This window comes from Microtus pennsylvanicus, chromosome 5 (assembly GCF_037038515.1).
Source record: "Microtus pennsylvanicus isolate mMicPen1 chromosome 5, mMicPen1.hap1, whole genome shotgun sequence".
In the NCBI taxonomy this organism is placed as follows: domain Eukaryota; kingdom Metazoa; phylum Chordata; class Mammalia; order Rodentia; family Cricetidae; genus Microtus; species Microtus pennsylvanicus.
Window position 1 is genome coordinate 49,358,799 of NC_134583.1, and position 25,847 is coordinate 49,384,645.

The window sequence follows — 25,847 nt, forward strand, 5'->3', positions numbered from 1 at the left end:
TCATTCTATTGTACTCCAACTAGAAAATATCATTACATTAGGAGACAATTTGGTGAACATGTGAACAAACACATACTAATATTATTAGAAAGGGTGTGCACATGTTTGCAATTGATTAGGCTGACAGGGAAAATGACTTGCTAAAACAGTGCTTTCGTTCATAAGGACTAAACAAATCTACAGTACGTCCTTGCATTTATAATTTTAGTGTGAGTTATTTTTATTTTTCCCAGTTCTTCCAAGAAATTTTTTCTCTCCTTATAAAAACTGGCCTTAGGGCAATCAGGTAGCTGATGATCTGAATAATGCATGTCCCTAACCATGGACCCCTTGTGCTGAGGAGCTGACCTGCTGTGTCTCCAAACTAACAAGCACTCTTCACTTTATTGTCCATCTTCAAATGCAGTGTAATAAAAGCAAACTGATGTGCTTTTCACTTTATTCTGACTCTTCAAACAGTGTAATAATAGACTGAATTCATGTCATCCGTAGTTCAGATCCCCCTTCTAGTGCTCCTATGCAATGTTGAGTGACTTAACATTTTTAAATCACACATTTTATTAACTGTGAAACCGAATTATTAAAAATATTAATATTATTCCATGGAAATGGCAGTAGGGCACCATATGATATATTAAATCCAATACAGGTAATTTGGAAAGGATTCTTTTCTCAATCATTTTATATATTATATCCTGACCATATTTTGCACACAATCCTCCTTTCCCAGTCAACCCACACCTCCCTTCTTCATTTTATCCATTTCTCCACCATTTCCCTTCAGAAAAAGTTAGACCACACAGGGACATCAACCAAATGTGGCATATCAAGTTGCGATAAGAATAGGCATATCCACTCGTTAAGTCTGGATAAGGCAACTCAGGAGAAAGAAAGGGGTCCAAAAAGCAGGCAAGGGGGTCAAAGACAGCCCATGTTCCCACTGCTAGAAGCTACACAAGCTACAAATCATAACATATATGCAGAGGACCTAGTACAGACTCATGCAGGCTCCCTGATTGTCAGTTCAGGCTCTTTGGGCCCATATGAGCCCTTATTGATTCTATGGATTTTCCTGTGACGTCCTTGACCTCTCTGGCTCCTACAATTCTTCCTCAGGATTCCCCTAGCTCCCCCTAACATTTAGCTATGGATCTCCACATCTTCTCCCATCAGTTGCTGCATGAAGCATCTCTGGTGATGATTATGCTAGGCTTGACTCTACAAGTATAGAAGAGTATCATTAGTAATAATATCATTGACTTTTCTGCTAGTCATGTTTGCTTCTATCCTAGGTCTCTTGGGTATCCATATTCTGGTTCCTAGCTCTCTAGGCATTGCCATGAATCTCTCCCATGACGTGGGTGGTTGACTGCCCCCAAAATTTGTGTGCCACCTTTACCAGCACATCTTGCAAGGACAACAAATTGTAGGTGAAAGTATTGTGACTGGGTTGGTGTTCTAATCCCTTCAGTAGAAGCCTTGCCTGGTTTCAGAAGATGGCCTCTTCAGGCTCCATATGCTCCATTGCTGAGTCTTAGCTAGAATCACTCTTGTAGATTCCTGGGAGATTCCTTTGCACTAGGATTTTGCCTCACCCTTTAATGCTCTCTAATTCCAGTTGTCTCCCAGTACTCTCTCCCTTCATCTGCCAAACCCCATATCTGGCCTCTCCTATAAGCATCCTCCCATGCCTAGAGTCCACCTGTAAAATCTATTCAATTCCCCCCTTCTTAGGGAGATTGATGCATCCTATCGTGGTCCTTCCTTGTTATTTAACATCTCTGAATTTTGGGGCTTGTAGAATTTCTACTTTTACTTTATAGCTAATATTGGAAAGGATTCTTAAAGACTTCATTACATAATTTTGCATTTGTAAAACTGAATTTTTGTATACATATTATATTGCTTTGGTATTTTCCATACTATACCGTTATTTTATTGCATATTTAGTTTTAAATACACAAATCATACACATAAATGTAAATTAAATATTAACTATTAGAAGGAAGCTTCTAGCATTTCATCTTGAAATTTATTAAATAATCAATGCACATATGCATACAAACACTGAGAGTTCAATATAATACCCCAATTACATGTTTTGAAGAACATATTTGTTTATAACTTCTATCTATGTGTTACTGAAATTGGAGCCATATATAATCTCTTCCTGTAATGTCTCCATCACAGCCTTGTTCTGGCAGCACCTACACTCTCCCATGGCTCTCTTGGAGGATGGGAACCACACTGCAGTGACAGAGTTCATTTTATTGGGCCTGACAGATGACCCAGTCCTTAGAGTCGTCCTCTTCACCATCATCCTGTGCATCTACCTGGTGACCGTGTCTGGGAACCTCAGCACCATCCTTCTCATCAGAGTCTCTTCCCAGCTCCATCACCCCATGTATTTTTTTCTCAGCCACTTGGCTTCTGTTGACATAAGCTTCTCATCTTCTGTCATACCTAATATGCTTGTCAACTTCCTGGTAGAGAGAAACACCATCTCCTACCTTGGATGTGCCATCCAACTTGGCTCAGCTGCCTTTTTTGGTTCGACTGAGTTCTTTCTCCTGGCTGCCATGGCTTATGATAGGTTTGTAGCAATCTGCAACCCACTGCTTTATTCAACCAAGATGTCTACACAAGTCTGTGTCCAGTTGCTTGCAGCATCTTATATTGGTGGTTTTCTTAACGCTTCCTCATATACCATTTCCTTCTTTTCTTTTTCCTTCTGTGGATCAAATAGAGTCAATCACTTTTTCTGTGATTTTACTCCATTAGTTGAACTCTCCTGTTCTTATGACAGTGTCCTCATAGTTCTTGATACATTTTCTGCAGGCTCCATCGTTTCAATAACAGTGTTTGTCATTGTTGTCTCCTACACCTACATCCTCATCACCATTCTGAAGATGCGCTCTACTGAGGGCCGCCACAAGGCCTTCTCCACCTGCACCTCCCATCTCACTGCAGTCACTCTCTACTATGGGACAGTCACATTCATCTATGTGATGCCCAAGTCCAGCTACTCCACAGACCAGAACAAGGTGGTGTCTTTGTTCTATATAGTTGTGATCCCCATGTTGAACCCGCTCATCTACAGCCTCAGAAACAATGAGATCAAGGGTGCTTTGAAGAGACAGCTTGGTAAAAAATCATTTTCTTAGATATGTTATTTTGTCAAATATTGTATATGTATTTGTCAAACAATATACCATAGGCATGGTATTGAATGGAAACTGGATATTGATAATTGAAATATATGTTATGGAATATAACCAAACTTAAAGTTTGGCAGTAAACATGCAGGGTTAGTATTTATTCACCAGAAAGTAAATCACATGTTCATAGTACATTATTCATTTTATGTATAATCAAAAATAATTCCACACAAATCAGTTACTGAAAATTATTTTTCAGTTGTGCTCACAATGTAAAGTAATTCACTGCTATGTAGAAACTATTGACTATAAATTTTTAAAGTCTGTGTCCATTTTCTATGACAGCTACCCTTAAGTGTGCATAAAAACTATAGTTAGAACAAACATATTTAGAAAGACAATGACAAGGTGGAGCAGACAATAAAATTGCTGGAGGTGTTTTTTATCAGGGGCCTCTGAGTGTCAACCTCAGTGCCCCTCAGGATTAAAATAGAAGGCTCACAGCAAGTGCAGGACTTAGAAGGATATGAGGGCAAAATGAACTCTCAAATACGCACTTTTCTGCATCTGTTTCTTTATTCTTCATCTGTTGTTCTCCTCTTGTTTTGTAAAGTTTCCAGTTTGTATACACACAGAGAACACAGGCAATTCTCTAAGCTTGGATGTTCCTTTATCTTTGAAGTTCCCAAATGTGACTTCTATGAAAGACTCCTTTCCTGACTACATGTTATGACAAATAGAACATAATTGTAAGGAGATGGCTTCTAATGTCTCTCAGGGAACAGAAAGGAGATATGGCTGTGGAACCAAGGTTTATGGCTTCATAACTAAATTCTCTCGCTGGAGGTCTCATGGGGTGGGGGAAGCCATCCAGTAAGCAAAATAGCAAGGTAGGCCTTTAAATGTCCGTTGTCTTTGTGGGACAAATAGATTCAGTTATTAAGCAAGTGCCAGTACATCTTCTATATATCAAAACTGGATAACTAAATGAAAAGTCATCCTCTTGACCACTCACAGATATATGTGTTCATAAGATTGAGATGCAGAGGGTGTGTGTAGGGAATGGGAGGAAGGAAGGGAGTGGGAATTTGGATTGGTATCTTTTTAAAAAAATAATCTAATAAAAAATATTGAGATGCAATCATGAGATTACATATACACATTGCTTGAGATTACACACTACAATGCAGATATTGGAGAGATACCAAGCTGCTTCAACAAAAGTAAGCAACAGCTTTCAGAGTTGATGGTCTTGCAGACCTTGTCTGGATGGGATTAATCTTCTGTCAGATAATCAAGCCTCTGGTGGGATGACAACTGAACACTACATGACACCTGCTTTTCATGGACCCTGACAGGTTTTATTGCTGTATAATCATTTATTTGGATGGGACTTTAACACTCATAGGCATTACATCTGTGTTCCAATCCTCTGATGCCTATTTGTAGAAGGAGTGTCACATTTGGGAGGGTGAGATATTGCTGGATAATATGCTGCCTTAGGAAATACATTTTTAGATAAATAATTATTAGAGTGGAATTCCGAACCTGGTAGAATCCATGTGCTCTGTCTCTAAGCCAGTTTCACCTGAGATTCCTTATTCATCTCTGTATACTAATTGTCAGAGGAACAGTGGGTGGCAATTGAAGTTTAAGGTTTCAAACCACCAGAACTAAACTCTCTGATGAGACAATATTGATTAGGAAAGGCCCTGAGACCACAGATCCTGGAATATCTTCTGCTATTGCTGTGCCCTTACATGTTTATTGCTGTTACTTTTCACTGGTATCACGATTGCTGTGAACAGGCCTGTAATACAGTGTGTTTATCTCAAGAAAACATCCTGCTATTCTGGACACTTGTTTTCTGTGGATTGTCATAAGGATGATTCCTCCCTAAGTTGTACTGTTTAATTGATAATAATAATTTTAGCTTATACAGAGTTTTGATGAATAAAGTAAATACAAGTAAATGCTACATAGTCAGAGCTTATGATTTTAATCTAAGGAGCTGCATAGGTTATAGCTCAAGTTAATTATTAAGAAAAACAGTTGAGTTGCAGGATCCAGGCTGGCTCAAATTTCTTTAATCTTAATGCTGAAAGATGCAGCCACAGGTTTCAGTGTGCATCATTAGCTGAAACAAAGGTCTAAAAATAACTTTAGGTTAGATCAGATGCTTGGATAATAGATTTAAGAGGAAAAACCCCAGAAAACAATCTAAAGTTCACAAGGACACATAGCTGAGTTATATATTCATTAGGTTGGGGTTAGAAATACAAAGCAGCCCAATCTATGCTGGCTGACAGACTTTCCTTGCTAGGTTTGCTTGGTGATCAAAGGTGATTATTACTTCCTTGTACTCATTTCTGTCCTCGACCTCCTGATATAAAAAAACTCTTGATAGGTGTGTATGTATCCTAAAGATTTAAAGTCAAGTTGACTAATTCTTTTTCATATACATAAGTTTAGGTTTGTGATTTCTTATAAGATTATTTTTCAAGAGAAGTAATAAAATAATTGGCTCCGCAAAATGCAACATGACGGTGAAAGGCCTGACTAAGAATAATACCTTGTTTGTCCACACAGTTAATCTAAAACAAATTGTTTGAATATGAATGTAAGTGGGTTCGTGGGATAATTTGTTTTTCACCTGTAATACATAAAATGTTTAAACATGTAAGGAAGATGAAAAAACATGTTTTACCTGCATTCATTATAATCATTCACTTGAAAAACATAATGCAACTACATTGTAATTCTTGTATTGCTTATATACTTATATCCTGATATACTTTGTTGAAGTATATAAACTGTAGAAGAAAGTAGAAAGTAGAAAGAACATGAAAGGAAAAAATAAGAATGAAAACCATCAAGACAGAGTATGCATGATTTTTCACTAAACCCCTCAGATAGAAAAGTCTAGTATATGGACTGAGCTACCAATATCCAAATGAGGAGCAGAAGAAGGGAGAACATGAGCAAGGAAGTCAGGACTGCGAGGGGTGCACCCACCCACTGAGATGGTGGGGCTGATCTAATGGAAACTCACCAATGCCAGCTGAACTGGGACTGGTGGAGCATGTAATCAAACCGGACTCTCTGAACATGGCCGACAATGAGTGCTGATGAGAAGCCAAGGACAATGTCACTGGGTTTTGATCCTACTGCATGTACTGGCTTTGTGGTAGCCTAGTCTGTTTGGATGTTCACCTTCCTAGACCTGGATGGAGCGGGGAAGACCATGGACTTCACACAGGGCAGGGAACCCTGACTGCTCTTTGGACTGGAGACGGAGGGGGAGGGGAAGTGGGGTATGGGGGAGGGAAATGGGAGGGAGGAGGTGGAAATATTTAATAATAGTAATAATAAAGAAAAGTCTAGTATATGCCAATGCTATGGAATCCTTTCAAAGCCTTGTGCTTCTGAAGGCTGGTTCCCCAGGCAACAATAACTAATGATGACCATACTTTTTATCTTTCTCTCCGAACTTATTGCCTTACACTTAGAAACCCCATAATTGTATTAGTTTACTGATTCTAGAGTATAAGTGTATCTTCTTTCTCCCTCTCTGTGGCTCTACTTTGCCATAAAATTTGTAGATTTAAGGCCAATTTAATCTACAATTGTTCATTGCCAGTGTCTACTTCAGCCTGACAGATAAATAGTATCAATAAGATAGCTTATCTAATGTGTCACCTTGACTATGATATGGTGCCCAAATGTTTGTTCCAATACCAACACAGGTAAGCCTTGAATGGTGTGGGGAAGTAATTTACATCTACCACTCACTGAGTAAAGCAAATTATCTCTTAATGTAAACAGATTTTTATGATAAGCTTAAAGCTTAATAAGTATTAGGGCCTCTTAAAGGAAAATCTTCTGCCTCCAGCATGACTTTTGACTCCAAGCTATAACACCAACTTTTGTATTCTATATCGCCGACTTAGTGAATTCTAGCTTCTCACCTCCCCTATGAATTTTAAGTGATCAGTCATGCGATTTCATGAGATATCACACACACACACACATATGTTATTCTCCATTTCCATCTCCCTGTTTCTCCTGTGTATGTAAATTTTGTAAAGCAATCTCATGAAAATATGTCAAAAGAGGTACTGTGTGAATGTGCATGTACGTACATCTATATACATACACATATATGTGTCTATATGTGTGTATATTCTCATTTCTCTTGGGATGCCTAACTGATACCACTTCTCACTAACCTTTGACTCAAACTGCAAATCAGTTTATGTATGCTATCACCACCCATGAAGTTAAAGAAACTGTATTCTTTTGTAAGATTCCAAATTGTTGGATTGGGCTATTTGTTTTCTTGATTGTATTTTTAATTCTTTTTATATTATGATTATTTATCCTAGGCCAGATGTATAGTTGGCAAAAAAATTTCTGCTACTTTCTAGGTTTTCTCTGCATGTGATGGTTTTCTTGTTTCTTTTTTATTAAGAATTTTTAATACAATCTTTACTCATTTTACATAGCTATCCCTGTTCCCATTTCCTTCCCTCTTCCTGCTCCACACTTCCCTCAACCCCATCCCCCCATCCACTCCTCAGAAAGGGCAAGGCTTCCCATGGGGAGTCAACAAATTCTGACACTTCACTTTGGGTCAAGATCAAGGCCCTCATCTCCCCCCCCCCATATCCAGACTGAGCAATGTATCCCTGCAAAAAGAATGTTCTTCTAGATGCCAGTTCAAACACTAGGGTTAAATACTGGTCCCATTGCCAATAAATAGCCTCACAGACTGCCCAAGCCTCACAACTGTTCCTCACATTCAGAGGGCCTAGTTTGGTCCTATGCAGGTTCCCCAGCTATCAGTTCAGAGTCAGTGAGCTCTAACTAGCTCAGGTCAGACGACTCTGTGGGTTTACCCATCATGATCTTAACCCCTTTGCTCATATTATCGTTTCTCCTGCGCTTGGGCTGGTCTCAGGTAGCTTGGCCCAGTGCTTCACTGTAGATCTGTATATCTGCTTCCATCAGTTGCTGGTTGGCAGTTCTATGATGACAATTAAGGTAGTCATCAATCTGATTAGAGGGGACAGCCAGTTTAGGTGTCCTCTCCTTTGTTGCTTAGAGTCCTAGCTGGGGTCATCATTATTGATTCCTGAGAATTTCCCTAGGGCCATGTTTCTTTTTTTTCTTATTTTTTTAAATTTATTTATTTATTAAAGATTTCTGTCTCTTCCCCACCACCGCCTCCCATTTCCCTCCCCCTCCCCCAATTAAGTCCCCCCCCCAGCCCGAAAAGCAATCAGGGTTCCCTGTCCTGTGGGAAGTCCAAGGAACCCCCACTAAAGAAAGAATACTAGGGCCATGTTTCTTGCTAGCCCTTTAATGGGTCCCTCAATCAAGATGTCTCTTTCCTTTTTCTTCCTCACTGTTCTTCTTGAGCATCCCATTCCCTCATATTCTCCTCCTCCCTTCTCTTCTCTGCTTCCCCTCTCTTTCCTAATTTTTTCAGGAGGTCTTGTCTGTTTTCCCTTCACAGGAGGATCCATGTAAGTCTCTCAAAGGGTTCTCCTTGTTAGCTAGCTTCTCTGGTATTGAGGACTATAAGCTGATTGCCCTTTGCTTTATGTCTGATATCCACTTATAAGTGAGTACCTGCCATGCTTGTCTATCTGGATCTGGGTTGGCTTACTCAAGATGGTTTTTCCTAGTTCCATCCTTTTGTATGCAAATTTCAAGATGTCATTGTTTTTAACCACTGAGTAGTACTACATTGTATAAATGTACCACATTTTCTTTGCCATTCTTCAGTTGAGGGGAATTTAGGCTGTTTCCAGGTTCTGGCTATTATGAATAATGCTCTATGAACATGGTAGAGCAAATGTCCTTGTGGTATGAGTGAGCATCCTTTGGGTATATGCCCAAGAATGATATTGCTGGGTCCTGAGGTAGGTTGATTCTCAATTTTCTGAGAAACTGCCATACTTATTTCCAAAGTGACTGTAAAAGTTTGAACTCCAATCAGCAATAGAAGAGTGTTCTCTTTACTCTTCATCCTCTTCAGCCTAAGTTATCTTTGGTGTTTTTGATCTTATCCATTCTGACCAGTGTAAGATGGTATCTCAGATTTGTTTTGATTTGCATTTCCCTGATGGCTAAGGATGTTGAACAATTCCTTAAGTGTCTTTCAGTCACTTGCAATTCTGTTGAGAATTCTGTTTATATCTGTACCCTATTTTTATTATATTTTTTAAAAAATAAATACCAATTCAATTTCCCACTTCTTCCCCTCCTCCCATTCCTTCCACACACCCTCCTGTCGCAACTGCCTCGACCAGCAAGAATGACACAACACTGGAGCTCTTCTTGCAAGCAGTTTATTCAGGACCTTGTTAACAATGATCTCCCTCTCCCTCTCCCTCTCCCTCTCCCTCTCCCTCTCCCTCTCCCTCTCCCTCTCCCTCTCCCTCTCCCTCTCCCTCTCCCTCTCCCTCTCCCTCTCCCTCTCCCTCTCCCTCTCCCTCTCCCTCTCCCTCTCCCTCTCCCTCTCCCTCTCCCTCTCCCTCTCCCTCTCCCTCTCCCTCTCCCTCTCCCTCTCCCTCTCCCTCTCCCTCTCCCTCTCCCTCTCCCTCTCCCTCTCCCTCTCCCTCTCCCTCTCCCTCTCCCTCTCCCTCTCCCTCTCCCTCTCCCTCTCCCTCTCCCTCTCCCTCTCCCTCTCCCTCTCCCTCTCCCTCTCCCTCTCCCTCTCCCTCTCCCTCTCCCTCTCCCTCTCCCTCTCCCTCTCCCTCTCCCTCTCCCTCTCCCTCTCCCTCTCCCTCTCCCTCTCCCTCTCCCTCTCCCTCTCCCTCTCTCTCTCTCTCTCTCCCTCTTGGCAAACCTCTCCCAGCCCTTAAGATCATCCCAAGAGTCTGGCCTTAGCCAAATAAGGAGTTGTTTATCAGAGAGCGCTCACTTTCTGGAGGGCGGAAGCGGCTCCACGCAGCTCTCTAAACCCTCCCACCCTACCCACCTCTAATCCTAAGAGACAGTAAGGCACTTTGCTTTGTGGAAAGTCCAAGGCCCTTCCTACTAAATCTAGGCTGAGCAAGGCATACATCCAAAGAGAATAGGATCACAAAAAGCCAGTACATACAGCAGAGATAAATACCAATGCCACTGCCAGTGGCCCCTCAGTCTGCCCCGCCATATAACTGTCAGACACATTCAAAGGGACTAGTCTGGTCCTATGCTTGTTCTTCCCAGTCCAGCTGAAGTTTGTGAGCACCCATTAGCTCAGTGGATGAACCCTTCATGGTCTTGACCTCATCACTCAATTCTCCTTCCTTCTACTCTTCAACTGGACTTTGGGAGCTCAGTCCAGAGCTCTGATGCGGGTCTCTGCCTCTGTTTCCGTCTGTTGTTGAGCAAAGGTTTTATAGTGATGTTTAAGATAATCATCAGTCAGACTACAGGACAAGGCCAGTTCGGGCACCCTCTCTTCTATTGCTTAGGGTCTTACGGGGGTCATCTTTGTGGATTTCTGGGAAATTTTCTAGAGCCAGGTTTCTTGCTAACCCCATAATGGCTCCCTCAATCAAGATATCTTTTTCCTTGCTCTCATATTTGTCCTTCCTCCATCTCAACTATCCCATTCCCTCAAGTTCTTCATAGACCTGGAGAGATGACTCAGGTTAAGAGCACTGGCTGCTCTTCCAGAGATCCTGCATTCAATTCCCAGCAACCACATGATGGCTCACTACCATCCATAATGAGATCTGGTTCCCTCTTCTTACCTACAGGCATACGTGCAGGCAGAGCACTGTATACATAATAAATAAATAAATCTTTGTCTACAGCCATACCACCCTGAATGTGCCCGATCTCATCTGTATGTATTTTTAATTGGATTATTTAGTAATTTGATGTCTAGTTTCTTGTGTTCCTTATATGTTTTGGAGATCAGTCCTCTGTCTAATCTGGGGTTGGTGGAGATCTTTTCCTATTTCTTAGGTTGCTGTTTTGTCTTAGAGGCTGTTTCTTTGGCATTATGGAGGCTACTATGCTACTGGTGTTACATTTAGGAAGTGGTTTCCTGTGCTTATGCATTCAAGGCTACTTCCCACTTTCTCTTCAATGAGGTTCGTTGTGGCTGGATTTATGTTGAGGTCTTTGATATATTTGGACTTAAGTTTTATGCATGGTAATAGATATGGATCTATTTGCATTCTTCTACATGTTGATATCCAGTTATGTCAGCACCATTTGTTGAATATGCTTTCTTTTTTCTATTGTATAATTTAGCTTCTTTGTCAAAAATTGGGTGTTCATGGGTCTGTGGATTAGTATCAGGGTTTTTGACTTAATTTCATTGGTTCATCTGACTGTTTTTATGCCAATGTCAAGCTGTTTTTGTTACTGTTGCTCTATAATAGTACTTGATGCCAGGGTTGGTTATACCTCTGAGAATTCCTTGATTGTAGAGGATTCTTTTGGCTATTTTGGTTTTTTTTGGGGGGGGGGGGTTTCCACATGAAGTTGAGAATTGTTCTTTCGAGCTCTTTGAAGAATTCTGTTGAGATTTTGATGGGGATGGCATTGAATCTGTAGATTGCTTTTGGTGGGATTGCCAATTTTGCTATGTTGATCCTATCTATCTAAAAACATGGGAGATTTTTCCATTTTCTGATATCTTCTTCAATTTCTTTCTTCAAAGACTTAAAGTTCTTAACATACAGACCTTTCACTTCTTTTGTAAGTGTTACCCTAGGATGTTTTATGTTATTTGTGGCTATTATAAATGGTGATGTTTCTCTGATTTCTTTCTTATCCCCTTATCATTTGTATATAGGAGGGCTACTAATTTTTTTGAGTTGATCTTGTATCCTGCCACATTACTGAAGGTGTTTATCAGCTGTTGGAGTTCCCTCGTAGAATTTTGGGGGTCAAGATTTTGATCTCTTTTTGGTCTCTTATTACTCTAGCTAGAACTTCAAGTACTATGAAAAATAGATATGAAGAGAGTGGACGCACATGTCTTGCTTCTGATTTTAGTGCAATCACTTTGAGTTTCTCTCCATTTAATTTGATGTTAGTTGTCTGATTGCTCTATATCACTTTTATTATGTTTATATATGTTCCTTGAATCCCTGATCCCTCTAAAACCTTTATCATGAAGAGGTATTGGATTTTGTCAAATGTTTTTTCAGCATCTAATGAGATAATATGGTTTTTCTCTTTCAGTTTATTTATTTTTTGGATTACATTGACAGATTTTTATATGTTGAAATTAGCCTTCATCTCTGGGATGAAATCAACTTGATCATAATAGACAACTTTTTTGATGTGTTCTTGGATTTGGTTTCACAGTATTTTTATTGATTTTTATTAAGCTCTACATTTTTCTCTGCTCCCCCTCTCTGCCTCTCCCTTTCCCTCTTCAGCCCTCCCCCAAGGTCCCAATGCTCCCAATTTACTCAAGAGATCTTGTCTTTTTCTACTTTTTACTTCTCATGTAGATTAGATCTATGTAAGTCTCTCTTAGTGTCCTCGTTGTTGTCTAAGTTCTCTGAGAACTGTTTTGTAGACTGTTTTTATTTGCTTTATGTTTAAAAAACGCCTGTGAGTTAGTACTTGCGATAATTGTCTTTCTGTGTCTGGGTATTTTTAATCAATGTTCATGAGGCAAATTGGTCTGTAATTCTCTTTCTTAGTTGCATCTTTGTGTGGGTTGTGTACCAGAGTAACTGTCACATTGGAAAAAGAGTCTCTCAGTCTCTCTTCTCTTTCTATTGTGTGGAATAATTTGAGAAGTATTGGTATTAGCTCTTTAAAATTCTATTATAATTCTGCTCAAAAACCATCTGGTCCTGTGCTTTTTTGATTGGGAGACTTTTGATGACTAATTGTATTTCCTTGGGAGATTAGAGGTCTATTTAAATTATTAATCTCTTCTTGATTTAATTTTGGCATGTGGTATCTATTCAGAAAATTGTCCATTTCTTTAAATTTTCCAATTTTGTGGAGTACAGATTTTTGAAGTATGACCTTATGATTCTCTGGATTTCCTCTATGTCTGTTGTTATGTCTCCCTTCTCATTTCTGATTTTGTTAATTTCGATGTTCTCTTTCTCCCATTTAATTAGTTTGGATAAGGGTTTGTCTATTCTGTTAATTTTCTCAAAAAAGGAACATTTTGTCTTATTGATTCTTTGTATTGCTTGTTTTGTTTCTACCATATTGATTTTAACCCTTATTTTGATTATTTCCTTTCATCTCCCCCTCCAGAGTTAGTTTGCTTCTTTTTGTTCTATAGCTTTCAGATGGGCTATTAAGTCACTTGTGTGAGATTTCTCCAGGTTCTTTATGTGGGCACTTAGTACTATAACCATTTCTCTTAACACTGCTTTCAATTTGTCCCACATGGTTGGGTATATTGTACATTCATTTCCTTTGAATTCTATGAAGTCATTAATTTCTTTCTTTATTTCTTACTTGACCCAGGTGTGATTCAGTTGAATACTGTTCAATTTCCATGAGTTTTTAGGATTTCTGAGATTCAAGTTTTTGTTGAATTCTAGCTTTAAGTCATGGTGATCTGACTAGATACATGGGGTTATTTCAATGTTTTGTTTTAATCTGTTGAGATTTTCTTTGTGAGCAAGTATGTGAACTATTTATAGAAGTTTTCATGAGGTGCTAAAAGGAAGGTATATTCTTTTATGTTTGGGTGAAATATTCAATATATGCCTATTAAGTCCATTTGAGTCATGACATCTCTTATTTCTCTTATTTCTCTGTTTAGTTTCTGTCTGGCAGACATGTCTACTGGTGAGAGTTGGTTATGATGTCTCCTACTATTAGTGTGTGTTGTTTGATGTACAATTTAAGCTTTAGTAATCTTTGTTTTACATATCTGGGTATTCTTGTATTTGGGGCATAGATGTTCAGAATTGAGGCATTGTCTTGGTGGATTTTTCCTATGATGAATATGAAGTGTCCTTCTCCATTTCCTTTGATTGACTTTTGGTTGAAGACTATTTTGTGAGATATTAGGAGAGCTATACCTGCTTGTTTCTTAGGTCATTTTGATTGTAAATCTTTTCCCTACCCTTTACTCTGAGGTAATGCTTGTCCTTGAGGTTGAGGTGTATTTCTAGTATGCAGCAGAAGGACAGATCCTGTTTTGTATCCATTCCATTAACCTGTGGCTTTTTATGGGTGAATATTAATGACCAGTGTTTGTTTATTCCTGTTACTTTTTGGTGGTTGTGTTTGTGTGTTTCCCTTCTTTGGGGTTTGCTAGTGTGTGGTATAAGGTTACTGGTTGCCTGTGTTTTTTTGGGTACAGCTAACTTCCTTCGGTTGAAGTTTTCCTTTTTCTAGTACTTTCTGTAACGCTGAATTTGTGGATAGATAATATTTATATTTGGTTTTGTCATGGAATATTTTGTGTTCTCCATTTATGGTGATTGAGAGCTTTGCTGGGTATAGTAGTCTGGGCTTGCATCCATGGTCTCTTAGTGTTTGCAGCATATCTGACCAAGACTTTCTGGCTTTCATAGTTTCCATTAAAAAATCTAATGTAATTCTGATGGGTCTGCCTTCATGTATTACTTGGCTTTTTTTCCTTTGCAGCTCTCAATATTCTTTCTTTTTCTGTATGTTTAGTGTTTTTATTATTATATGGTGAGGGAACTTTCTTTTCTGATCCAGTCTATTTTGTGTTCTGTAAGCTTCTTGTACATTCATATGCATGTTCTTTTTTAGGTTTGGAAAGTCTTCTTCTATGATTTTGTTGAATATATTTCCTATGCCTTTGAGCTGGAGTACTTCTCCTTCTATTTGTATTTTTCTTGGGTTTGGTCTTTTTATGGTGTCTCAGATTTTCTGGATGTTTTGTGTTAAGGAGTTTTGGATCTAATGTTTTCTTCAAGTGATGAATCTATTTCCTCTATTGTATCTTAAACTTCTAAGATTCTCTCTTCCATCTCTTGTAATCTGTTGGTTATGCTTGCATCTGTAGTTCCAGTTCATTTACCCAGATTTTTTATTTCCAGAATTCCTTCAGTTTATGTTTTTTTATTGCCTCTATTTCAGTTTTCAAGTATTGAACTGTTTGAATTGCTTGCTTTACCTGTTTGATTGTTTTTTTTCCTTGTGTTTCCTTAAGAGATTTATTGATTTCTTCCAATTTTTTGTCTGTCTTTTCCTCCATTTCTTTAATGGAATTTTTCATTTCGTCTTTAAGGATCTCTATCATGTTAATAAAGTTATATTGAAGGTCGTTTTATTCTGCTTCTTCTGGGTTAGGATGTTCAGGTCTTCCTGTTGTAGGACCACTATGTTCTGGTGGTGCCATATTGGTCTTTATGTGGTCGGATGTGTTCTTATACTGATGTCTACCCATCTCTTCCTCCAGTCATTGTAGGTGGGGCCTGTGCTTCAGGAGGTCCCTCTTCTTCCAATTGGTGAAGGTGAGTCTTGTGTCTTAGGTAGCTTCTCCTCCTCTGGGTGCAGGCAGGTCTGTGCCTCTAGTAGATGCTGATAAGGCTCTGGAGTTCCTCTCCAAGGTAGTCTGAGCAAAGCCTTGGGTGGTCAGAGATGTGGTGGAGGATGGTAGTGTGTGTGTGGAGGCTGCTTGGGGTCCCCGAGACTTTGTGAGTGGAAGTGGCAGAATCGGATGTTTCTTCCTGGCCAAAGGCCTAGAAACTAAGACCTCCAAATGGGAACACAGATGCTTACCTCTCCAAGGGCATATGATGGTTTTCTTTGCTGTGCACTTTTAGATTTATGAGACCCTACTTATCAATTATTGGCGTTAATTTCTGGGAGAATGGAGTCATATCTGAAAGAAACGTTTTTTATATCTATATCTTGCCTGAACTGTCCATGTTTTCTTCTAATAGATTCAGAGTTTCGGTTTCACATTGAAGTTTTTGGTTTATTTGAAATTTGCACAAATAATAGATATGGGTCTAACTTCATTCTTTTTCATGTGGCTATACCATTTTCTCAGCACCATGTATTAAAGATGCTATATTTTTTCCTGTGTGTCTTATCAGCTTTGTCAAAGATCTGCATTAATTCTTATGCCCTACAGGTTGCTTCTCATCTCTCATGATATTTTTAACATTAATTATAGGAATTAATCATTTGCTATTATTTCAAAACATTGAACTAATCCACATTCTTTGCTACCTCGAGACCTTTCCCTTTCACACACAATATCACTACCCATAATGCACTGTTCCTTTCATATGGGTATTAGTAGACTCTGGTTAGTCTGCATCTATCAACCTGTACATTGTTGAACATTTTAGAAAGAATGCTGTAAGCTCCACACTAAACCAAGAATACCATTGTCTGATGATCAGCCCTCCTAATCTTCACTGTGCTTATTTTACATACTCATGTCTTGTTTCTGCAGTGCTCAAAATATCTCATTCCCAGGGGAATTCATGTATATCTCTCTTAGAGTCCTCCTTGTTACCAAGCTTCTCTGGACTTGTGGACTATAGGTTGATTAACCTGTGCATTGTGTCTAATATCCACTTATGAGGAAGTGTATACCGAGTTTGTCCATCTAGTTCTGGGTTACCTCACTCAGGATGTTTTTCTTTTCTAGTTCCATCCATTTGCCTGTAAATTTCAAGACGTCTTTGTTTTTTATCACTGAGTAATTAATTTTCCATTGTGTAAATGTACCACATTTTCTTTATTCATCCTTTGGTTTAGGGCATCTAGGTTGTTTCTAGGTTCTGGTTACTACGAATAATTCTGCTATGAACAAGGCTGAGCAAATGTTCTTGTTGTATGAGTGTGCATCCTCTGAGTAAATTCCCAAAGAGTGGTATTGTTGGATCTTGAGGTAGATTGATTACAAATTTTCTGAGAAACCACCATACTGATTTCCAAAGCAGCTGTACAAGTTTGTAGTCCCACCAGCAATGAAGGAAGCTGTGAAGTTGAAGCCTGGATTGCATTGGAGACCCCAAAATGTTAGAGATGCCAGAGTTGTGGAATATGGGTCCAAGAGAGCAGTTAAAATGGAGTGGAACCAGCCCAAGAGGAAGAAGTGTGTTGCAGTTATAGCTAAACAGAGTTGGAGATCTGAAGAGTGTTTTGACATCAGACACAAAGATGCATCATACATGGAGTTTGCGCAGCCAGTTTTCAGTCAAGAGGACTTTTGACTCTATAATAATATTCTCACTCTTTCTCACTCTCTCTTCCCCCTCTTTGTGTCTTCCCCACCACTGCTTTTTTACCTCCCATTCTCCCTCTATGTACGTAAAGTTCAAGCACAGTAACTTCAAATCTCTCTTGAGACAAGTTATTGAATGTGTATGGTGTGGAACAATGATCTGTATTCTGTCAATTATATTTTAAATAAATGCTGATTTATTTAAATCAGGAAGTATAGGCTGGACAACTTGACAGGAAGTAGAGGCAGGTCAATGAGAACATGAGAATTCTAAGAAGGAAGTCCTAGTCTGCAGTCATGACCCAGCCACAGAAGAAGTAAGACGTAACTGCCTCACTGAACAAGGTACCGAACCACGAGGCTAGCATAGACAAGAATAATAGGCTAATATAAGTTATAAGAGTTAATAAGAAGAGACCTCCGCCATCATGGGTCGCATGCACGTTCCAGGGATGGGCCTTGTCCCAGTTGGCCCTGCCCTACCGCCGCAAAGTCCCTACGTGGCTGAAGCTGACGTCTGACGACGTGAAGGAACAGATTTACAAACTGGCCAAGAAAGGCCTCCCTTCCTCCCAGATAGGTGTGATCCTGAGGGACTCGCACGGTGTGGCCCAGGTCCGTTTTGTGACTGGTAATAAAATCTTGAGAATCCTTAAATCCAAAGGCCTTGCCCCTGATCTCCCTGAGGATCTCTACCATTTGATTAAGAAGGCAGTCGCTGTCCGAAAGCATCTTGAGAGGAACAGAAAGGATAAGGACGCTAAATTCCGCCTGATTCTGATAGAGAGCAGAATTCACAGGCTGGCTCGTTACTATAAGACCAAGTGGGTCCTCCCACCCAACTGGAAATATGAGTCATCCACAGCCTCTGCTTTAGTGGCATAAATTCACTTGTATACACAAGCAATAAAATCACTTTGAATAAAAAAAAGAAGTAATAAGAAGCCTGAGCTAATGGGACAATCGGTTTATAACTAATGTAGACCTCTGTGTGATTTTTTGGGGACTTAATGATTGTGGGAACCGGGCAGGACAGCAACCCCTACAACATGTGTACAAATATGAGTCTCGCTTATATGTGTTGTGAGTGATTGTATGTTCTGTTTATGGGTAGTTTTACTACAACCCTAAACATCTTCCCTCATCTGTGCTTACTCTATTCTAATTTATTTCCCATTCATCAGCCATACCCATGATCATAGAGAAGTTATTTTCTTCCTAAAAAACTCAAAAGATCTATATCATTTACTATGTCTAAGAATTGTTGAAATGGTCATCACAGTGATCCATATTAGTTGTCAGATAGACAGGATCTTGTATCGGCGTAAATGAAGGCAGGAAGAAATTATAAGAATATTTTCAGCTTTAATTAGGGAAAAACTCACAGAACACGTGGTTCCAGTGGAGAACAGGAAAGCAGAAGGGAAGGCGGGGAGCACACCCGCAGTCTTTATAAGTAAAAAATATCCTCGGGGGACCCCACCCTACAAGCAAGGTGATTGGCTGGGTCTCCCCTACAGGATCTAGAATCACCTTTGAGGTAAACTTCAGGGAATGTCTGTGAGGAGGTTCTAGATAGTGTTAATTCAATCAGGAAGACGCAATCTATATTTGAGACACAGACTACACTAAGGTAACTATAGGAATTTAGTATATGTTAATGCATAGTATACTGATTGTTACATATTCATGGCTTGTTTCCTCACAAAATTAGATGTTTCACTTAAGTGGACAAAATATCTTTCCCTGGACTCTAATTTCCACATACTTCTAAGACATTAGTAAACTTAAATAAATAAAGAGTCTCAATGAATGAAAAAATTAACTAAGGAGAAAAGACACTTTTTCTTTCTGAAATAATTGATTCTTCTGGTTGTGGATATGATACACAGCATGTAAACAGTCTCTACAGGCTAAGGAAAGGTCAGGGTTACAGGCATTACCCATCCTTTAAGATCCACTCCTTGAGAAGGCAAATGGTCAGCTTTGTAAAAATATATACTTTGAGGACACACTGTTTTTGACATATTGTACTTAGGAAGTTCCTTCCATTCTAAACATGGAAGCCTCCACCTCTGGACTGCCATGCTGGGTTGTATTATGCTAACCTTCCTTTAAAATGAGAGTTAGAATAAATTCTTTTGATGCTCATTGTTTTTTTTCTAAAGTTTTGAGACTCATACAAAGGTAAAGGTTATGAAATGCTTGGGTACCTCAGTACCTGAGGGATACCACAGCAAGAAGTCTCTTGAGTTTCAGGTTTTCATTTACTGGAGAGAATGTGGAGCTTCCACCAGAAGGCACACAGACAGGCACAGACAAGAAGCTGCAAGCATGGGCTTCCTAATGAAGTCACAGCCAACTAATGAAGCCTTGACCCAACAGAAGCTCATCGAGCAATGCTTGCCATAATGCATACAATACAACAGAAGAAGTGACACCCTCCTGCTCTCTCAGGTTCAGGGACCCAATGGGGTGAATAACTGATTCACCTCTACCTTTCTCAGGAAGCTGTGTTTTACATTTTGCATTCTTCTGCTACAGTGTCGTTGTTTTGTTTTGTTCCTAGTTTAGTTTGACTTGGTCTATGTGTTTGTGTGTGTACTTGTGCATGTGTGTGTGTAGGAAAGAATGTAGAGCACACATGGCTGTTAGAGGACACCTTTCCATGAATCTATCTCCTTCCAACTTGTTTTGAAGCACAGTTTCTTCATTTCTGTCCCACAGTGTATTCCAGGTTAGCTAGCATCAAGAATCCAGAGATTCTTTTGATTTTTTTTTAGATAACCTAATTTTTAACTGAATCTTTGGAAATTTCTCATCTTATACCCCAAGCCTTCCCCAGTTCTTCCATATCTGCCCTCCTCTAATAAAAACTACATAAGGAAAAGAAAGAAAATGAAAATAGTCTCACCAACCCCTCTGGCCAATAACCTGCTCCTCTATCAACTGTAGCCATCTGCGCACTTCCCAATCCACTCCTCTGACTTCCCACCTCTCCACCACAAAATTCATCATAGTAGTTTGAAAATTGAAGTGCATCATGGAACATACCCTTTTGCCCAAACCTTTATTTGCAAATGTTCATTGCAATAAGTCATTGGTCTGGTTCAAGGCCTCTGGCTTCTGCTACACCATCAACACTGGACCCTCACCAAGACCTCTCTCAGATATCCTGCTGTTGCTCTGAGTTATGGAGATCCTGTGGCTCTGGATCTATAGGGCCAGCTTCTCCATGCCCCTTCATGCCCTCCAACAGTTTGTAGATGGAGTAGATGCTGGAGTGAGTCAACTCAAAGCCGTGGATCTGGGCCTGGGTGGTAGTTAAGTTGATCAGTCCTCCAGCTCTACTGTGTCCATGCCACCAGAGCCAACTCACACACAAGCCAGAGGATGGGCAGGGCCAACTCTCCTGGTCCACATTTCCATGCTATATAATAATAGGGTGTTATATAATTATAGAGCTTTTTAAATGACAAAAGTAAGAGATGGAGAAGACATTTTTGTTGTTAGAGATGAAGGAGAGAATTGGGAAGAGAGGGACATTTCAGTGGTGATAATTGACAGCATGAACCATTCTCATGGTGGTGGATATGGTTTCTGTCTTGACTGTACCTCAATTCCCTGTCTCAGTGCCGGTTGTGACATTGTCTTTAGGTGTGGAGAAACACAGCAATGTGTACATAGGGTCACAATGATATTATCTCCTACTGTTGCCTGTGAATTTCTCACCAGTTAAAATTTAAAGTTAAATTTAAAAATAGATGATAACATTTAGAGATGTATAAAAAAAATTTTGTTTCCAGAAAACTTTCATCTTTGAGCTAAAAGTATTTCCACTTCACTGTACCCTTGTTTGCTCCTGACATTCCCAATACCATTAGACAGATGTTTATCAATTCATAAAGTTTCCATCTAAAAAGTGGATGCACACAAAGCTTAGTTGATAGGTGCTAGTAGATAACAATCATTTATATGAGCATGATTCTTAGCAATTCTGATGGGGTTTCAGTGGAATTTTAACAAGCAAGTCAGATACTCAAGGGGTCATTTCCCATAAGACAACATTTCTCATCAAATTCAGCCTTGCTTCACACAGACAGTTCAGTGTTGTTTGTTCATGAGGAACAGACACTGACAGGTAATAACTTTCCTTTTCTGTTAATCCAGGGATGTTTGTTCTTTGTTTTTATAATAGAAATTATAAAGACTTTTTTAAAGATATTAATGAATTAGTTTCATATTTGCTCATTTCTGTGATCAACACATGGTATTATGTATAAAATATTATGCAAATTAAGGAAATGATGAGGTGCCATGTTTCAAAATAAAGCAGCAGTGAGTATTGTATAGTGCATATCACTTACCTAAGGTTTCATAAAGTGTCAGTGACAAAACCAGATCCTCATCCCTGCCTTGTGTGGCTAAACCAGTGAGGACATTTCTGTACAATGTGTTTCATCTGTCCTGCACAAGAAGAGCAATACAATGGAGCTCTGACTTTTGAAAGTAGACTCTTAATAACTCTTGATGCTGCTCAGTAAAAACACATATACTGTTGTAAAGAAGTACTAATACACACATATACGACATGGCTATAGACAGTGGACTCTTTAGTAGAGGAAGGGGACTAATGTGAAGAAGAAGAATAACATGGAGAGGGGAACTAAGGTGAGCATGATCAAAACAGATAAGATTCTTGAAAAAAACTGCCAAGAAAGCTATTGTTTTGTGCAGTGGAAACAAAGTAATTATTTTTAATCAAACTGAAAATGTTCTGGTGTCTGAGCAAACAGTCTTAAAAGGCCATTGTTTGGGTGTGTGTCATGTGCGTCTATGTGTGTGTGTGTGTCTGCGTGGATGTGTCTTTGTGTGTATGTACCTGTGTGTCTGTACCTACATGTCTTGTGTGTGTGAGAGAGTGTTTATGTTCTTGAGTGAACACATGCATATATTGACATTTAATTCTTGAAAAAAATGAGTTTTTCCATTCCAGTTGTTCTTTATTCTTCGTAAGAATATAAACTAACAACATGAGACACAAAGGATTTGTTACAAAAAAAAAGTTCTAATTTTTACTATCCATGAATCAATTATTATTCTATATTAGTATTTATGCAAAATAATACATGAAAATATTTCTACTGAAATTTATACATAGCATCTGTATTTCTGTCATTTAGTTTATATAGCCGCTATGAAAAGAGTAGGGTGCAATGCTGTATTCAAGTCTAATGGCTGTCCATTTTTCTCTCAGTGGCAATATTCCTAACATAGATGGGACCAGGAAACTGCTCAGTTGTAACAGAGTTCATTCTCGTGGGGCTAACAGAAGATGCTACAATCCGTGCCATCCTATTTGTTGTGTTTCTACTAATCTACTCTATCACCTTGATGGGCAACGTGAGCATCATCATGTTAATAAGAGGCAGTCCTCAGCTTCACACCCCCATGTACCTTTTCCTCAGCCATTTGGCTTTTGTAGACATTGGGTATTCCTCATCAGTCACACCCGTCATGCTGAGGGGATTTCTCACCAAGGAAACATTTATACTTGCAGCTGGTTGTGTGGCTCAACTCTGCTCTGTGGTGACATTTGGGACTGCTGAGTGCTTCCTGTTGGCTGCCATGGCCTATGACCGCTATGTGGCCATCTGTTCCCCTCTGCTCTACTCCACACAGATGTCCTCCACAGTCTGCACCCTCCTAGTGGGCGCTTCCTACGTAGGTGGATGTGTGAATGCTTGGACGTTTACTGGCTGTTTATTAAATCTGTCCTTCTGTGGACCAAATAAAGTTAATCACTTTTTCTGTGACTATTCACCCCTTCTGAAGCTTTCTTGTTCTCATGACTTTTCTTCTGAGGTCATTCCAGCAGTTTCTTCAGGCTCCATCATTGTGGTCACTGTGTTTATCATTGCTCTGTCTTATGTCTACATCCTTGTCTCGATCTTGAAGATGCGCTCCCCTGAGGGCCGCCAGAAGGCCTTCTCCACCTGCACCTCCCACCTCACTGCAGTCACTCTGTTCTATGGGACCATCACTTTCATCTATGTGATGCCCAAGTCCAGCTACTCCACAGACCAGAACAAGGTGGTGTCTGTGTTCTACACGGTGGTGATCCCCATGTTGAACCCCCTCATCTATAGCCTCAGAAACAAGGATGTTAAAGAGGCCATGAAAAAACTGGTGGCTAATACTCACTGGTAGCTACAAATATCTGTGATTTTAAGCAGTGTAATGAGCTCTGATCTTCCAGATGGATGGACAGTATACTATGGAAATTTGCAATTATATCAATGATATTTTAGACATAAATCTTATCATCTTACTATCAAGAACTCCTTCATCATAAAACCAGTGGATTCACTAATATGGTAACATTTAGAAATTGTATTTTTTAATACTTTCTTGACTACCATTTTCTGCATCTATAAAGAGATGTTCTCACATAAGTTCTGTTTTCTTTGAGTGCAGCCTTTAGATATAAAATTGTAGAATCATCTGGAATCCTTTGAATGAGAATACTATTGCCATTTAAGATCTTAACCTGAAAGAAATGACCTCCTGTTTTACAAAAATCTAACTGTTGAAGGCAGAGGTGTGCATGGTAGAAAACTTGTGTTATCAGCAGGATTCCTCTTGTGCTATCTTATCCAGACAACTCAATAGTTCGCTCATATTTCCCTTATCTTTTGATCCTTCCCTGTTAGCAATCCATTGAACTCAGTGCCGAAAGCAGCCCCAAAAGGACTTCCTAATGGGGATAATTGAGGTGATCTCACTCCTGTGGAGATGATGATATAAGGACTCATTGTTCTTGGATTGTTACAATCTTGGGAGATACTGTGTATTTCTGCCACCTCTTTTGAACAATATATTTCTTTGATGCCTCTGAAACTGGAAACTCATAGCATTTTACACCTAATTCTGATATGGTCAAAATATTAGAAACTTTCTTCCTGAAACAGACCAATTTTCAATTTAATGATTTAAAAATTTTTAACTTTACCCAGTTAGTATTTGCATATCAATGTCTTTTGTGTAAATACATTTTCATCAAAAGTATAACACTTTAAAAATTATTTTTATCTTCATTAAAAAATGTAGTCAGGCGGTGGTGGCACACGCCTTTAATCCCAGCACTCGGGAGGCAGAGGCAGGCTGATCCCTGGGAGTTCGAGGCCAGCTTGGTCTACAAAAGCTAGCTCCAGGACAGGAACCAAAAACTATGGAGAAACCCTGTCTCAAAAAATCAAAAATAAATAAATAATTAATTAATTAAAAATGTAACCATCATATTAATCCTAATAAATGTTAAATTACAAGGTTTTTTATTTTGACTGATAGGAACAGATGCTATATTTAACTTTAGGCCAAAGGCCAAACCAGAGTAATACTATATAATTTCCAGCAGAGTTTCTTCAATCTTCAAACAAGTGGTCCTCAAAAGCCTGGGCTGTCTTTGTTAAAACAGTTTTAATGGTTTGCATGAACAGTTTTCAGCTTTTACTTCATAAGTTTACTAAAATAGTTACAATAATTTTCAGTTTGTTCCTGGCTTCTTTCCCTTTTCCTCACCTAACTTTCCCACCAGTATCCATTACCTATTTGGTCTATAGCTCCTCTATTAAAAGCATAAGCAGTATTGTAAGCCACAAAGGAAATTTTCTAACTAGGCACACTTACAGGAGAACAGTGTGCCCATTTGGCAGTATATCCAGCTACAGTGTCATTCAGGGTAAGAGACAATTTTGTCTCTAATAGTTAATATTTATATCTGGTAAGATCTGGGTTCTCATGATCAACTCACCAATTAAAGCTGGATCAGTCCATTCCACATTCTGTACCACTCTATTTCCACTGGGGATATACCAAGTTTTTCCATTTATCCTATAGGAAACAAAACTTGGAAATTTACTCTTAATAATTTGCACTGTTTATCCCTGTTCTTCTTTCCTTCTCCCTTAAATTCTTAGGGTATTGGCAAAGATGTTAGAAATGGGGGAACTGTGGGTTTCTCTGATTCTACTTCATCCCCTGTCTTTAGACTGTTCCCATTAACTCCTGAGATCATCTATTTATTAACATTTCTCAAATACTCTTTTGGTTAAAATCATCCTTTCTAGAACAATTGTACAAATATGTATTATTAAACTTCACGAACTACTATGACTCTTTCAAGCCACCAGTATGGCTATCATGGTGAAAGCAAGGAAGAAATATAGCACACATGTTCCCAGGGCCATGCCAGATTATGCAGTGAACTGTCCACAGGTTTTTGCCAGATGGACCAGGGTCTCCATGGTCTTGCCAAAGGGAGAGATATTCATTCCAAACTCAGGCCTTGCTCCCCAAAGAAGTCATATGGCTCCCTTCTATAAAACTATAGAGTTTTATATTTGTTCAGTTTCCATGAGCTTGTAGGCTTTCTGTTGTTTCTGTTGTTGTTGAAATCCAATGTTAGTCCGTGATGATCTGATAGGATACAGAGGGTTATTTCGATTTTCTTTTATCTGGTGAGACTT

The 25,847-nt window shown here is 39.2% G+C and overlaps 2 protein-coding genes and 1 pseudogene across 2 annotated transcripts; all 3 read left to right on the forward strand.

Moving 5' to 3' along the window:
* The first annotated feature begins 2,219 nt into the window (after nt 1–2,219).
* Nucleotides 2,220–3,164, forward strand: LOC142850909 (olfactory receptor 5P79-like). Its single transcript, XM_075974812.1, has one exon. The coding sequence runs from the start codon at nt 2,220–2,222 to the stop codon at nt 3,162–3,164; it is 945 nt and encodes a 314-aa protein (XP_075830927.1).
* Nucleotides 3,165–16,583: 13,419 nt separating this feature from the next.
* On the forward strand, nt 16,584–23,529 carry LOC142850911 (olfactory receptor 5P80). The gene is made up of 2 exons (XM_075974813.1): nt 16,584–16,618; nt 22,584–23,529. The coding sequence occupies exon 2, from the start codon at nt 22,597–22,599 to the stop codon at nt 23,527–23,529; it is 933 nt and encodes a 310-aa protein (XP_075830928.1). The 5' UTR covers nt 16,584–16,618; nt 22,584–22,596.
* Nucleotides 17,748–18,217, forward strand: LOC142850910 (small ribosomal subunit protein uS15-like; annotated as a pseudogene).
* Nucleotides 23,530–25,847: the final 2,318 nt, after the last annotated feature.